The 17400-nt window shown below is 43.4% G+C and overlaps 1 protein-coding gene across 1 annotated transcript in view; it reads left to right on the top strand.

Annotated features, from left to right (window-relative positions):
• Nucleotides 1-3029: 3029 nt before the first annotated feature.
• SYT11 (synaptotagmin XI) overlaps nucleotides 3030-17400 on the top strand; it is a 78159-nt gene continuing 63788 nt past the window's right edge. The window contains exon 1 of the mRNA XM_010838267.1: nucleotides 3030-3323. Coding sequence (XP_010836569.1) covers nucleotides 3197-3323 — 127 coding nt within the window. The 5' untranslated portion in view covers nucleotides 3030-3196. The remainder of the gene's footprint in view (nucleotides 3324-17400) is intronic.

Genomic DNA, 17400 nt, shown 5'->3' with positions numbered 1-17400 from the left:
AAGTCAACCAACGGCGGCGACTGACGTGCTCGCCCCCAGGTCGCTGTACGCCGCGTCAGGGTGTCAAAGAGCATGCGCCAATCTCAGACGCCATTCTAATTTAGGGCACAATGAAGCCAAAAGGCTAGTACTTCCGTTGTGGGCAAAAAAGTTTAAAGGCAGTACCTGTCTCTCTCCACGGAGCAATCCTACTCAAAACAAAACTGGGTATTAAGGGTCAGTGGTTTAAGTTAACAGTCCTTCTCGCCGCAATACACCTGGAATAGGGGACCCAAGAAAATGGAGAATTCATGAAATTTCAGAAAGAAATCTTGGGATACAAATAGTATAGTTTCCTGAATAAAGCAAAAAGGGAATTTCAGAAAAACATCTACTTCTGCTTCATTGATTACACCAAAGCCTTTGACCGTCTGGATCACAACAAACTGGAAAATTGTTAAAGAGATGGGGAATACCAGACCACCTTACCTGTCTCCTGAGAAACCTGTATTCAGATCAAGAAGCAACAGAACCAAACAAGGAACAACAGACTGGTTCACAATCGGGAAAGCAGTACATCAAGGCTGTGTATTGTTACCCTGCTTATTTAACTTATATGCTGAGTACGTCATGCTAAATGCCAGGCTGAATGAAGCACAAGCTACAGTCAAGATTGCCAGGTGAAATATCAATAACCTCAGATATGCAGATGACACTATCCTACCGGCAGAAAGGGAAGAGGAACTAAAGAGCCAAAAAGCTTTTTTTTTTTTTTTTTTGGAGGTTGGAATTGCCTTTATTGGGGCAAGCCTGGAAGGCCTGCTGTAGATAAGGAGCCTCTTGATAAAGGTGGAATAGGAGAGTGAAAAAACTGACTCAAAACTCAACATTCAAGAAACTAAAATCAAGGCATCCAGTCCCATCACTTCATGGAAAATAGATGGAAAAAATGGAAACAGTGACAGAATTTACTTTCTTGGGCTCCAAAATTACTGTGGGCGGGTACTGCAGTCATGAAATTAAAAGACTCTTGCTCCTTGGAAGAAAAGATATGACAAAACCTAGACAGCTTATTAAAAAGCAGAGACATTACTTTGCTGACAGATCCATATAGTCAAAGCTATAGTTTTTCCAGGAGCCATGTATGGATGTGAGAGTTGGACCTAAAGAAAGATAAGCACTGAAGTATAGATGCTTTCGAATGGTGGCGTTGGAGAAGACTCTTGAGAGAGTCCCTTGGACTACAAGGAGATCAAACCAGTCAATCCTAAAGGAAATCAATCCTGAATATTCATTCAAAGACCTGATTATGAACCTGAAGCTCCAATACTTTGGCCACCTGATGGGAAGAGCCAACTCACTGGAAAAGACCCTGATGCTAGGAAAGATTTGAGAGCATGAGGAGAAGGGGGCAACAGAGGATAAGATGGTTGGATAGCATCATTGACTCAATGGATATGAGTTTGAGCAAACTCTGGGAGATAATGAAGGACAGGGAAGCCAGAATGCTGCAGTCCATGGGGTCGCAAAGAGTCAGATCCAAATGATTGACCGAACAACCATAAGTCTTTATTTCAATCCACAGTAATTATTGATATCTGTATAATACTCTGCTTGTAAAATGCTTTCACTTATCACAGGTGATTTTTTTCAATTTTTTCCAATCATCACAATAAATTCTATGACAATGGCTATTATTACACCTCCCGGTTTAAACAAGACAAAATTTAGGCTCAGCTGTGTAGGTGATTTCACAGAGATGCACAACTATCAGATGGAATCAGGTATCCTGACTCTAGGTTCTAATGCATTCATCTGGTTTCCAGGAAGGTGCCTGGAACATAGTTGAAGGCCAATAAATTCAATACATGTGTTTTGAATAAATAACTCCTAAAACCATGTTCTTTTCTCTTTTCTAGAAGTACAGAATGTCAAAGCTGGAAAAATACATTCATCCCGCTCTTGGTACAGGAGCTGCTGCTGCTAAGTCGCTTCAGTCATGTCGGACTCTGTGCGACCCCGTAGACGGCAGCCCACGAGGCTCCCCCGTCCCCGGGATTCTCCAGGCAAGAACACTGGAGTGGGTTGCCATTTCCTTCTCCGATGCAGGAAAGTGAAAGTGAAGTCGCTCAGTCGTGTCCGACTCTTAGCGACCCCATGGACTGCGGCTCACCAGGCTATTCGGTCCATGGGATTTTCCAGGCAAGAGTACTGGAGTGGGTTGCCATGAACCACCAACAAATACTTACACATTTGAATAATTTACTTGACCTGATCCTGTCTGCAGACAGAATTGAAGCGGGATGAAAGTATCCACAGCCTAAAATGGCGAACTTGATGTAATCATGGAGATAACCACCAACAGTGACTCTAACCGAGAGTCACCCTAAACTCTTCAAATTCCAAGGAAGTCTCTAAAAGCTTCCAGTTTAGTTTCTGTCCTGTAGATCCGTTGGTTTGCTCTCTCCCATGCACTTTCTAAGCAGTTCTCAGCACCTGAACCGTCCAACAATGATTAACTTTGGTACTCTTCATTAGTCTTTTTTTAAAAGCAGCTTCCGTTTACACGTCAGAGAATCCATCCATTTTACTTATACAATTCAATTATTTTCAGTAAATTTTCAGCGTTGTGCAGCCATCACCAGGTTTGGTCTTTAACCACAGCTTTTAAAATTTAAAAACATTTCAATAATAACATTTAGTGGTCTCAGAAATGCATAACAATGATGCAATTGATATTCAAATGCAGGAAATACAGAATTTTATTTTTCCAAACTCCTGCTTCCCCCTCGCCCAGAACATTCTGCTGCTATATTAAGCCTGGGGAATCCGAATTACAAGATCTAGAGGATTTCACATGATAAAGTACATACACTTCTTCATTAGGCCTTGAGGAATTCATCATATAGACCCACAAGCCCTAAATAGGTGGGGTCTCATTCTCTTGAAATCTTGGCGTTGGAAGGGGTCCCCCTTCCAAGCATCTTCCGGAAAAGGGCGGAGCTTGCCTTCCGGAACTTTTCGGACAGAGGCGGAGTCTTTAGCCAAAGGCCGTTGGGAGGAAGGAGGGGCCTCCTGGTCCGGCATCAGGACCAGTCTGGCTGCATCCTTTGCTCAGCGCAACTCTGGAACATCTTAAGAGGCGACCGCGGCTGTCAACCAGGGACCAGACCGTGGCAGGAGGCATCCGCCAGATACCTTCCCCCTCCCTAACCTAATGCTCTGCAGCGGCGGCCTCGGTACCCACTGGAGGCCCCAGACTTGTCTGACCATTGCAAAAGCATTTATAGCAATAGCCTCTGATTACGACATGGCTGAGATCACCAACATCCGACCTAGCTTTGGTAAGTAAAAATCTGGCAAACTAAGCCTGGGGTAGGTTAAACCGTTGCCAAGCCAAGGGAGCTCAGCGGCTGGGCAGAACGTGAGGCCCAGATCAAGGCCTTCAAGTGCCAGCCCCTCTAGAATCGGGCCTGTGGTGGTGGGTAGAATCGGGCCTACGGTGGTGGTATCGCGGGCAGTGGACCGCGTCCGAACCTGAGCTCTGGGCTGCAGGGGCCGAGAAGGCCAGAGTCACAGCAAGGGTGGGGACGTCCAGGATGCGAAAACCTTGTATGGTGCACTGTCAGTACCGCTGGAGGTGAGAAACCGAGAGCCTGCCAAGGACGTGAACCCCTCCTTCGAGGGGAGGAGAGGCGAGGTAGGCCGAGCCCTCCCCCTTGGGGCACGCAGGGCGGTGCCCCTTCCTCCCCCTCCCACTCCTCAGGGCTGCGGGGGAGGGAGGTGGCAAGGGGGATGGGGCATCAAGATGGCAGCTTGGAGACTGTGGGCTGGGTGGCAGGCAGCCAGGGGAGGCGGCGGCCTCTGGGGAAAGAGGGGTGCGGGGGTGGGGAGCAAAAAGGAAGCCACTCCTGAAGCCGGTCAGCTGGATGCTGGGGCCGGGAGGAAACGTGAGCCCTGCCATGTCTATTCTGCATCGTAATGGTGGGGTCCGTCCGATGCTACCAAATGGCGCTTGGCGCTGCTGGGCTGGGGGATGACGTGATGTCTATTTCTGGGCCTCCTGGCAGCGCCTAGGCTCTTCTTCTCAGGCCTTTGTTCCCTGTTTCCCTGGGCCGGCTTTTCAAAAAGGGGGACTCGCGCGCTGGTGCTGGCAGGGGCCCGATCCGGCCCAGAGGGGGAGGGGCGCAAAAGGCAGAGCCCGGGGGAGGCCGCTTTGCGTACCAGAGAAAGCATTACGTCATCTCGGAGCGGCTGGTCCCAGACCCAACCCTACAGGCTCCAAGATGAGTTACACTCCCTGGAGCAGAGAGTGAGGTGGAAAATAGGGAAGCAGATGGAAAAGAAAAGCTCGAGATGCAAGTTTTTCCTCTGGGGGATTCCTGTAAAATGTGCTGAGATAGCAAACTTCCTGTGCTATTTTCCTGCCCCCCAAAGAAAAATGAATTGCCCTGCTTCTGCCTCAGTCCTATCCCAGTTTGGATGGGAGAAGCAGGTGAGAGTTGCTGTCAGCCTAGGGTTCCTTCATTTCCCTTAAGAGATTCTATGTCTCAGACAATCCAGAAGGTTTGAGCATCCAGACTCCAGTGTTTAGGGTGGGGTCACAATCCAACTAGGAAATGGCTTTTCTTTTTTTTTAGAGAATGCTCTAAAACATGCCTGGCAGAAGAATACAAAAAACAGCAATTTTTGTTTTTATCAGAAATAGAGAACTTCATATGTGTCATGACCAATGCAGATGAGATTATATTACCCTTTCTGTGATTTGGACATTGCACTGACAGTGTAAGTCAGCCTTAGCCTAGGTATTCGCCAAGCTTGTTTTCACCTAAACGACTAAGTTATTTTTACTCAGACTCATCAAGTGAGGTCTCCTATTGCCCATCAATAGGTTTTGAAGTCCAAATAGAATTTTACATTTATCCCTGTTATATGTAATCATATTGACCTCATCCTCTGTTTTCAAACTGTAGAAGCTGGGATTTTAAAAAATTTTTTATTGAGGTATAGTTGACAGTGTTTTGTCAGTTTCTGATGTACAGCAAATTAAATGAAATATATATATGTATATATATCATTTTTCATTATGGTTTCTTGTTCTTCTACTTGTTCTGTCACTAAGTCATGTCCTACTCTTTGTGATCCCATGGACTGCAGCACACCAAGCTTCCCTGTCCTATCTCTTGGAGTCTGCTCAAATTCATGTACATTAAGCCAGTGACGGCATCTAACCATCTCATCCTCCACCTCCCTCTTCTTTTGCCTTCCAACTTTCCCAGCATCAGGGCCTTTTCCAGTGAGTGGGCTCTTCACATTAGGTGGCCAAAATATTGGACCTTCAGCTTCATAATCAGTTCTTCCAAAGAATATTCAGGGTTGATTTCCTTTAGGATTGATTGGTTTGATCTTGCAGTCCAAGGGACCCTCAGGAGTTTTCTCCAGCACCACAACTTGAAAACATCAATTCTTCAGTGCTCAGTCTTATATATGGCCTTTCACATCTGTACATGATTACTAGAAACACTATAGCTTTGACTAGACCGACCTTTGTCAGCGAAGTAACGTCTCTGCTTTTCAATGTGCTGTCCAGGTTTGTCATTAACTTTCCTTCCAAGGAGCAAGCAGCTTTAATTTCATGGCTGCAGTCAACGTCTGCAGTGATTTTGGAGCCCAAGAAAAGAAACTCTGTCACTGTTTCCACTTTTTCCCCATCTATTTGCCATGAAATAATCAGACCGGATGCCATGATATTAGTTTTCTGAATGTTGAGCTTTAAGCTAGCTTTTTCACTCCCGTCTTTTACCTTCATCAAGAGCCTTTTTAGGACTTCCCTGGTGGTACAGTGGTTGAGAATCTGCCTGCTAATGCAGGGGACATGAGTTGAATCCCTGGTGTAGGAAGAGTCCACATGCCAAGGGGCACCGAAGTCCATGGGCCACAGTTACTGAGCATGCTGCCCTAGAGCCCCTGCTCTACAAGAGAAGCCACTGCAATAAGAAGCCCACACACAGCAGCTAGAGAGTTGCACCTGCTCGTCGCAACGAGAGAAAGCCTGCACACAGCATTGAAGACCCAGTGCAGCCAAAAATAAATAAAGAGCCTTCTTGGTTCCTCTTCACTTTCTGCCATGAGAGGGGTATCGTCTGCATATCTGAGGTTGTGGATATTCCTCCCAGCAATCTTGATTGCAGCTTGTGATTCGTCCAGCCTGGCATTTCACATGATGTACTCTGCGTATAAGTTAAATAAACAGGGTGACAATATACAGCCTTGTCAAACCAGTCTGTTGTTCTATGTCTGATTCTAAATGTTACTTCTTGACCTGCATACAGGTTTCTCAGGAGACAGGTAAGGTGGTCTGGTATTCCCGATCTATTTAAGAATTTTCCAGTTTGTTGTGATCCACACAAAGGCTCTAGCATAGTCAATGAAGCAGAAGTAGATGTTTTTCTGGAATTTTCTTGCTTTCTCTATGATCCAGCAGATGTTGGCAATTTGATCTCTGATTCCTCTGCCTTATCTAAACCCAGCTTATACTCCTGGAAGTTCTCAGTTCATGTACTGCTGAAGCCTAGCTTGAAGGATTTTAAGCATAACCTACTAGTATGTGAAATGAGTGCAACTGTATGATAGCTTGAACATTCTTTGGCCTTGTTGAACATTGTTTGTTGTTCTTTGGGACTGGAATGAAAACTGACCTTTTCCAGTCCAGTGGCCACTGCTCAGTTTTCCAAGTGTACTGATATATTGAGTGCAACACTTCAACAGCATCATCTTTTAGGATTTTAAATAGCTCAGCTGTAATTCTATCACCTCTACTAGCTTTGTTTGCAATAATGCTTCCTAAGGACCACTTGATTTCACACTCCGGGATGTCTCGCTCTAGGTGAGTGACCACATCATTGTGGTGATCCAGGACATTAAGACCTTTTTAATATAGTTCTTCTATGTATTCCTGCCACTCCTTAATCTCTTCTGCTTCTGTTAGATCCTTACTATTTCTGTCCTTTATCATGCCCATCCTTGAATGAAATAGTCCCTTGATGACTCTGACTTTCTGTGGAATATCCTCCTGAAATCAGACACAGCTCATGGCCTTATGTAACAGTTGAGGTAAATGGGTTCCCACATAGAGGGGTGACCTATAACACTTACCGGGTCACTTTATGTGAAATACAAATCAGTATGAGCAAACCAAGTCCACAGTGCTGAGGGCCATTTACATTTAAGGTAATTATTGATATGTATGTTCCTATTGCCATTTTCTTGTTTAGAGTTTGTTTTTGTGAGTCTCTTTCTTGTGTTTTCTGCTGGAGAAGTTCCTTTAGCATTTGTTGTAAGGCTGCTTGGATGGCCCTCAATTCTCTTAGACTTTGTCTATGAGGCTTTTAATTTCACCATTAAATATGAATGAGATCCTTACTGGGTAGAGTAATCTGGGTTGTAGGTTTTCTTTCATGACTTTAAAGATATCCTGCCACTCCTGTCTGGCCTGCAGGGTTTCTCTTGAAAAATCAGCTGTTGGATTTATGTGGATTCTTTTGCATGTTAATTTTTGCTTTTCACATTTTTTCTTTGTGTTTACTCTTTGTTAGTTTAATTAATATGTGTCTTGGTGTATTTTTCTTTTGGCTTATCCTATATGTGACTCTCTGGGCTTCCTGAACTTCAGTGGCTATTTCCTTTCCCATGTTAGGGAATTTTTTGACTATAATTTTCTGAAATATTTTCTAATATGTTTCTTTTTCTCTTCTTCTTCTGTGCTATGCTTAGTCACTCAGTTGTGTCCAACTCTTTGTGACCCCATGGACTGTAGCCTGCTAGGCTTCTCGGTCCATGGGGTTTCCCCAGGCAAGAATACTGGAGTGGATTGCCATACCCTCCTCCAGGGGATCTTCCCAACCCAGGAATTGAACCCAGGTCTTCTACATTGCAGGCGGATTCTTTACCATCTGAGCCACCAGGGAAGATCCTTCTTCTTCTGGGATCCCTATAATTCAAATGTTTGTGTTTAATATTGTCACAGAGATCTCTGAGACCGTCTTCAAATCTTTTCATTCTTTTTTCTGCTCTTTGGCAGTTATTTCCATCATTCTATCTTTCAGCTCACTTATTCGTTCTTCTGCCTCAGTAGTTCTGTTGATTCCTTCTAGTGCATGTTTAATTTTTAATGATTGTGTTGTCACTGGTTATTCTTTATTTCTTCTTCTGCTGCTGCTGAGTCACTTCAGTCGTGTCCGACTCTGTGCGACCCCATAGACTGCAGTCCACCAGGATGCCCCATCCCTGGGATTCTCCAGGCAAGAACACTGGAGTGGGTTGCCATTTCCTTCTCCAATGCATGAAAGTGAAGTGTCTGACCCTCAGCGACTCCATGGACTGCAGCCTTCCAGGCTCCTCCATCCATGGGACTCTCCAGGCAAGAGTACTGGAGTGGGGTGCCATTGCCTTCTCCAATCTTGCAGGACATTCGTGAGCAGAGGGTGCCCTTGGAGATGACCTTGGAGGACAGAGGGGACCCTGGAGGGCAGAACTGTGTCCCCAGAAGGCAGGTGGGTTGGCCTGGAGCGCTGAGGGGGGCCCAGAGGGAGGGGAACCCTAGAGGATGGAGCGGGCCCCCAGGAGGAGGAAGGAACTGGAGGGTACAGGGGGTCATGGATGGTGATTGCCCAGTCTAGAGGTGAGACAGGGCCCCTGGGAGGGAAGCAGGATAAGACAGAATACCTCAGTGATCTCCTGGGGAAAACAGTCCGCACAGTTCTGGAGGCCCTGCCTTGATGATCTTTTGGTGGTGTGAGGGGTTCTCTGCAAAGCAAATTTCCAGCTGCTAAAGAAACTTGTGACTCTTCTCAAAAGCCTGCTGCTCTTCAAACAACCAGAGTGGAAATAGGGCAAAAGAGAGTCATCTATACAGCTTCACCAGGACTTGAGGATTCTAAGCATAAAAACCAAGAAAAATGTCCTAGGGACATGGGGGATGACCAGGCTTGTTACTGAATCTAAGCTTGCTCTGCACCGCATGAGAGGCCAATAAACCCAAGGGATGAGGTGTTCAGGTAAGGGATATGCCTTTATTTGGAAAGCTAGCTGACCAAGATGGCAGACTAATATCTCAAAATAGCCATCTGGGCGGGGCATGCATGCCAGGTTCTTTTAGGAATCAGAGATGGGGGAAATAAGGAAACAAAGTAAAAAGACCCTTTAATTCTTGTAAATATCTCCTAGAATGGCAAGCCTCAGGCAGAATTAGATTATCTCTGTGTGAGCTAAACAAAGAGACTTCCTTGGTGGCTCAGATGGTAAAGCGTCTGTCTACAATGTGAGAGACCTGGGTTCGATCCCTGGGTTGGGAAGATTCCCTGGTAGAAGGAAATGGCAACCCACTCCAGTACTCTTGCCTTGAAAATCCCATGGATGGAGGAGCTTGGTGCAGGCTACTATCCATGGGGTCACAAAGAGTCGGGCATGACTGAGTGACTTCACTTTCACTTTAGTTTAAGGGTCAGGCAGAAGGGGCAGGGCTCTCTGAGGCAGGCCACTACATGTTTATAATAACAAAACCAGCAAAAACAAGGGTTACAGTCAAAGAAATAGATGCATCATGGAGTCAAAATTAACGCTTCCTGGTTATAATTCCCCACTGTCAATGTCCATCCCACAATCTTGTGGGAAAAGGGAGTGACAACTATTCTTTTTGTCAGATGGATCTCTCTAGGAGTGTCTGCCATCAGTGCCAGGGCTCCAAATGTTGAGATTTGTCTTTCTTTGTTCCTCTTGGAAAAGTGTCCACTTTATACCTGTAGACTTAGAAATACTAAACTTAAACCCAACAGGCAGCATCTCAAGTTAACAAATTTAGTGTTTTTCTAGCCACTGGAAGACGCCAAGAGTCAGGGCTCATTAAATCATTTACATATATATATATATGCATTTCAGCTATCTGGGGCCTGTAATCCTACAGTCTCAGAGTTTCCTCAGAATTCATCATAGGGAGTGACTGACTGCAGTCTGATTTCCCTTCCTTGGGGCTCACTGGCTCACACTGAAGGGTTGCAATCATTGATTGCGGGAAATATTCCATTTCTCAGATCCTCCCCTCTTGGTCAGGAACTGGATCAATATTTGGGAGGCACTTCATAATCAAATTTTGTCCCATGGTGCTGGGAGGCACATCCTAGATCAGGCAAAAATACTTGGTATGTCACTCTGGGTGTTAAATTTTGGACCAGGCCCCATCAATAATTAAAATTCTCTGGATCCTGTCTAACCATTAATATTATCCAGGAAACATTTTCTCTTGTTGCTTCTTCCCATGCCCAGAATCACACTATTATAATTATTCCCTAAACAGCGTTTAGCCATAGAAGTTTTTTTGGAGGCCTGCTTTACACATTGGTTACTGCAAGAGATAACATTCTTATAAATTAGAATATAAATAATGCAGCTAGTAACACCGACAATAACATAGTGCAGCCAGAAGAGACAAAGCATGATTTGAAAACAACAAATTTAAACAATGATTAGTATAACTTTGTAATCCGGTTACAATAACTGAAAGACCAAAGCAGTCATAACTGATTCAATGAGCTATTAGCTGTTTCACTGTACTGGCAGTGTGTACCTACACATACCTGGCTTAATCTTTGAGACAAGCATATGCTACTGGCAGGATCAACCAGACAGAAAAGGTAAGTATTTCCATTTCTCTCATAAAAGGTATGATTTACCAAGTTACTGTAAGTCATAATTAGTTTAAGGAGAAAGTTTTTCTTATACCTGGAGAACACATATTTAAACCAATAATTCTTTTAGATAGAAACCATAAAAATTACAACCATACTTACCAGTTCACTCAGTCTTAGGTAACTAATCTTTTTGTTAACAGCTTTGTAAAGTCATCAGGTTTCCCATTAGAATTCATCAGTTTCTTTATTCAGTGCAGCATTATGGTCTGAAAATTAGAAACTTGTATTTATCTTAAGTTCTTTTTACAAATCTTGAAGAGGAGACATTTTTGCAAAAGCATTAGAGTGAAACATAACTGTCCACAAAGAAACCTTTAAAAAGGCACAGCTTAAATTTGATTACAATGCAATTAACAAAGCTGTCCAACCACTGCCGTGACACAACACTTTCAGAAAATAACTACAATTGTGACTGACAACAATCTACCAGGATACATCAGATTCCCAGGAACTCCATACAATCTCTAGAATATCTGTACCATTTACCATATAACTTAAAACTTTATTACCCATTTGAAAATGCATCCCTTATAGCTTAATAGACCAAGAGAAAGTAATTAGTTTAAATATCTCCCCTTGGGCACCTAACAGGCCCTTTGAAGCTCCCCAAAATTAGGAACTTTGTTATAATTTGACTTAGGAAGCCCTGCCAAAGGAACAGCAAAAAAAGACATTTTAAAATACAAATAGGACCATCGGTCACTGTGGAACTCAGCCAGAGTGACAATAAAAGATTTCAACAGCAAATATAGATTACTTAAAAGGTATATAAACTGAAAATCTGTTATCAAAATCAGTTTAGCATCTTCACAAACCAGTCTTAACAGAAAAGTCAGGTTTACGTTTTGCACCAGCTTACTTACTTTATAAGTTCGTTTACTCCACTGTGTGTGCTACGTCACTTCAGTAATTTACTCCATTAAACTTGTTTTAAACTTAGTCAATCCTGACTGATAGTGTATAAAACCATCTGGGGGGTCCATTTTTTAAAATATTTTATTTATTTATTTAGGCTGCGCTGGGTCTTAGTTGCGGCATGTGGGACCTAGTTCCCTGACCAGGGATCAAACCTGGGCCCCCTGCATGAAGAGCACAGAGTCTTAGCCACTGGACTACCAGTGAAGTCCCCCCTTGGGGTCCACTTTTCATAAACCTTTCACCACTTTATTTTAGTACAATTTTAACTTTTAAGTTATAGAATATCTGGAGAGATCTAAATGTTCACTCAAAAACTCTTATCTCATTTATGTATTATTTTCAAAAGTTTCTTTACATTGAGTTACCTTCTTTGCTGACAAATTTGCTTATTTAGCTTATATTAAATCTGGGCACACTGAAAGTATGATTATTATATTTAATGTTGATAAGACATGCCTATCAGACCAACTGACTTAAACATTAGTACTAGGTACTAATTTAATATTGAATATTTACAAATTCACATGAAACAAATTTATTTAGCTTAATTTCTCTTGTATTTAGAATTGTTTGGTTTGTAAGTGTTAACTTTTGTTTAAGCCAATTACATAGAGCTCTTTTACATATCAACCATGGCAATGTTATCCAAAGACACATACAGACACACGAGACCTCAGTTCTAATCTGAAGATTTCAATCCTGAGTCAGGTACAGCAAAGTAAAACCCATCAGTTTACAAAGAGGTTGGATTAAAAGTTGGGTTTCTCACAGATGGAACAATTCAAGCTCACTTGACTAGACAGCTAAATATTTGTAGAAAAAGTATTTAAGATTTGTTTGCCTTGGATAAGCCAATTTTTATTTCCCCATTTTAAAATTTGCAGTTCAAAGATACAGGCAAGTTCTTCTGAGGAAAACTTTGTTTTCCTCTCCTTTCCTGAAAGAATTGAGTGGCCACCCCAAAGAAACCAAAGGACTGACATGCCCATTCACCCATGCTAGAAAGCTTCATTCCTCCTCCTCCTCTAGCCTAGGGTAGAAGGCCTCTCAGGAAGGCCCAGAGGTTTACACCCATGCTCCTGAAAATCTATCTAGACTGAAAGGGAAAAAGACAAAGGCAACAGGGAAGACATGCTGAGGAATCTGCCTTGTAATCTTGCCAGAAAAGTGGCAGCGAGGGGAAAATGGGGTCAGTGTTTTGCTTGAACCAATATGTTCCTGAGTTGCTTAGAAGCTATCTTGCTGGGGGCGGGACATTAATTGTCTGGTCTGATCCACATCCCACTTATGCTATCATGGAGTCTTCAAGTGGCAGACTCCCTAATGGCTTTTAAGTGTCTGACCTGTAACCACATGATATTAATTGGTCTGGTCCTCAGCTCAAGGGAGGAAGAGGAAAGAAGAGCCCTCATCTCCTGGGTGGCAGTTACTGGGGCACACTGGGTGGTAGACCTTTGGAATACACAGAAGGGTAACCCAGGCCAGAGTTCCTCCATTGCTTCCATAGCTACTCACCTGTTCGCAGAGGGTTCAAAGAGAAAGAAGCAAGAAATTTTAAAAGAAGCCTTAGAGGAAACAGTACCAGATGTCTGTGGGTGACCAAAGTAACCAGAAAAAAAACAAAACCTAGCCAATCAGAAAGTCACTATAATGTGACTTCCCAGACCCATTAGACCTGTGATCTTCTATGAATCAGAGATGAGTGAGATGAGGAAACAAAGTAAGAAGATTATTTAATGCTTGCAAGTATCTCCTAGAATGACAAGCCTCAGGCAGGGCGATGTATTAGCTCCTTCTTTCTTAGAGTCATTCACAGGTGGGCAGGGTCAGATTATCTCTCTGTGAGCTAAACAAAGGCATTTTAATTTAAGAGTCAGGCAGATGGGACAGGGTTCTCTGAGGCAGACCATTACATATGCTTATAACAACAAAAATACCGAAAACAAGGGTTAAAGTCATAGATCAAGCATGAAGCCAAAATTAACCTTTCCCAGTTACAGGCTCCGGTTTACAAAGGTGAAATCTTTTTTTTTGGCCTCACCATGCAGCTTGTGGTATCTTAGTTCCCCAACCGGGGAGCAAACCTGGGACCCAGCAGTGAAAGTGCCAAGTCCTAACGACTGGACCACCAGAGAATTCCTTGTGAGATCTTTTTTAAGACCCTAGTATCTATCCACCTTGGGTTTCTGGGGTCTGTGAACACAAGAAAAGTAAGATGGAAATGAAAGATTCCAGAGTTATCTATCTCAAGTTGCTTCCTGTTTCCAGAACTGTGCAATCAGACACATTTCACAGTCTACAGAGAATTCTCCCATATATACTCATTTGATCCTCATAATAATACAGAAAATTATGTATAATCATCCAATCACCATTTAACTGTTTTAAGACTATCAGTTTAATATCATATCCTTTATTCCTGTGTTTACCCATCATGACAAGAAAATCAGAACTACTGGGATATGCTTCAAGTTCAAACACTTATTCTCAAACATTTCAAATGTTACCTAACCATAGTGGCCTTCCCAGACCACTGTGTATAAAACTGCAACATAATCACTATAAAGCATGATGTATTTTTGCTGTTTATACATTTTATCATTTTTATAGTATATATATATATATTTTTTCAATATACAATATGCTATTACTTGACTTTCCCCATGAGAATATAAGCTCCATGAAGGCAAGGATTTTAGTCTTTTATAATTACTACATTCCAATACCTAGAACTCTGCCTGAAACAGCAGGTACTCAATAAATATTTGTTGAACGAAAGCCTATTTTGCAACAGTGAGGAGCAAAGAGTTCTGATGTACCTAAGGTCTCCACTGGCAACAAAGGTCAAACCCTTCACTCTACATGGAGAGAACAGGAGTTGGGGAGACCATCTGTTGAAAAGGAGGTGGCTCTCGTGACCCTGGTCTAGGGGAAAGCTATCTATGGAAACAGCCAGGAGTCTGGAACAGTCCTGATCAACACAACCCAAGCCCAGTCTTGCTGTGACCCAGGGATCCTAGTGTGTGGTCTTTGCCCCTCTCTTACTAATCCACAGGCCAGTGCTTGCTCAGGCAACAGGAAAGCAGCAAAGTCCTTCAGCAGCTGAGGCCAGTCTTGGAGCAGAATTTGCAGGCTCTTGTAGAGATCCACAGCTGTCTGCCTCTGAGTGCTTGACTCAAATTCATGGATGACCTGAAATATTCATACTTGTCAGGGATGTGTTGCAGGGCTTCTCAGACCTATATGAGAGGACTTTTCAATCATCCAATCCCCTTTCTTTGGACCCTGACAAGAAACAAAGGGACCGAGGAAGGAGGAGTTACTGTTAAAGAGCTCCAGATCATCCATCAGAGGCTACTCCTCTGACAGGTCCTAAGATCTGATGATTAATGGAAGCCACAGGGCCATGAGCAAGGCAGAGCTCTTTTTCTGACAGTGAGGAATGGAAATTTTTCCATTTTCCAGGGACTACAGTGCTACCTGCAAAATCAGGTAAATTTTCTCTAGCTCACAGTCCAAACCTCTCCTTCCTGGTTTCACCTCCATGTTGAAATAGATAAGGAGTGCTTGCTACATATATTTCAGCATGGTATCATCTGAGGGTAAATAATACAGAAGTTAGGAATGTTAGTAAAATATCAGGAGACAAGAAAAACCATGACAATCACTGCTAGAACTCTACTTAGCTAGGAGTAGAGAGGAACCAGGTGGTTACCAAAAGAATGAGATAGGGACTGCTGCCACAAACAGGTTGGTTCATGACTCTGAAGATCACTGAGGTCCACTTTTTGGTCAATGTATCAAATGTCTATTTTCTCAAACCAAGGGCTCAGTTAAAGTCTTTATTAGCCTACCCTCGCACTGATGATGGTGGCTCTCATCTTTCCTCAGTTTTGGGGCAACAGAGGGGTGGTATGCCTGGGCAGTAACAATAAATTTGTTGATGACTAAACTTGGCGTCCTTGTGGTTCACTCACACAGCTCTTTTGATATTTCTAGGTAAACAAAGGCAGATGCATAGAAGGCTGTTGTGCAGCCTAATAGGCAGACTTCATTTAAAAAACATCTCCCCTGAAGGAAAAGCAGTCTTGTTCAGAGGGGCTGGCAGGAACAGGAAGCAGCATTTGCCTACCCTGGTCAGATGAGCCTGAGCAAAGGCCAAATCCTCCTGTTCCTGGAGTGGATCTCACTTGAGGATGTCCTCATCATACAGCAACAGCAGCCTGGAGGTGTCCTTGTTGGCCCGGGCCCAACTGCCCTGCTTGCTGCGAGCTCGATGATTACTCCAGCCCTTTCCAGCAGCTTTGATGCTCTCTCCTTAGCATTCAACTGTTTTTCTGTACCTGCAGCCTCTGCTCTCCCCAACCCACCACAGGCACCCCATCCCCATCCATAATCCTATTCAAAATTACATAGTAACTTGGGAGAAAAGCTGCTGGAAAAATGCTGTGACAGGTAATGTCTGTCCCTGTCAAGTCAGCTCTATGGAGAGTCGACAGCATGACTGCATTAACTGGGATAATAATGAGATGCTTAGCAACTGCATATTGAACACAGAAGTCCAAGTTTGGTCTGATGCTGGGCTCTCAAAGAACTATGTCCTGGTGAGGAACAAGCAGTACTTTCTGAAATAAACATTGCTCTTGGCCTCATACATGACTGATGAATTAAGAACCAGTATAAAACCCTGCATGAACAGAGTACAAATCTAGCAGCTTACGAGAGACAAATTTTTAATTTCTGAGCATCTCTTCTCTGCAATGGCAGCAGGTTAAACATCTATTTGGGAGTAGGGTGACTGGCAGGCGGGATCCAGAGGATTTCTTCTGGAAACTGGCATCTGTTTTATAAGCCTGTCACTCTGCACATGTCCCTAAGTCAATGAGGCCACCTGAGACCTGTCCCCACTCAGGCCTGTCCTACTCACCCGATAGGGTCCTGCTGGTCTTCACCTCTGGAGAGGCCTTCAGGGAGGCACAGGTAACAGGTGGCTTCTCGGCAGGATTTCCAATGGCTTTGTCCATCATTTCATCCTCTTTCTGCAGGATTTCCATTCTTTCTGCTTCTTCCTGCTCTTCTTTCTCAGGCTGAGGCTCTCTTCTGGGAGTTCTCTTCCTCAGACTCACCCTCCTGACTCATGTACTTTTCAGATGTGAACCAAGTCAGTTTCTCCACTGTTTCCTGAAAAACCCCCAAACAGTATGCATGAGGGATATAATGGCTCACCACGGGCTGCTTACAGAGTTTTTCAGAAGGGACTGAGGTTAATTAACTGGTGAGGGAGGTTGGAAGACAATGGGGTTTTTCCGGGGATTTTGGAGTTTTTTTTTTTCTCTCTTCATTTTTTTGGCCACACTGTGCAGCTTAAGAGATGTAAGTTCCCTGACCAGGGACTGAAGCCAGGCTCCAACAGTGAAAGTGGCAAGTCCTAATCACTGGGCCATCAGGGAATTCCTGAGCAGATGTGTTTTGATACATCTCCCTGAAGATAACTGTCCTTTGCCAGGGTCCATGCTTATGATCCTTTTTCTTTTTTGTGGTTATTTACACTGTGCTCAGGTGATTCATTTTAATGTAAATGAGTTTAAGTCAAATATAATAAGGAACATTTAACTCTTTGCCTGTCCTCTCACAAAAGACAAAAATAATTTTAGGACTATCTCTAGTGCAAAAAGCAAGCAGGTACACTATCAATAAATTAAATCTATTACTGAATCCACAAAACATTGAAGAATATTGCCCAACTCTCACCTGGAGT

This window comes from Bison bison, unplaced genomic scaffold, assembly GCF_000754665.1.
Source record: "Bison bison bison isolate TAMUID 2011002044 unplaced genomic scaffold, Bison_UMD1.0 scf7180017864093, whole genome shotgun sequence".
NCBI classification, from domain to species: Eukaryota; Metazoa; Chordata; class Mammalia; order Artiodactyla; family Bovidae; genus Bison; species Bison bison.
Note: the sequence above shows the minus strand (reverse complement) of the source record. Positions and strands in the feature narration are given on the sequence as shown.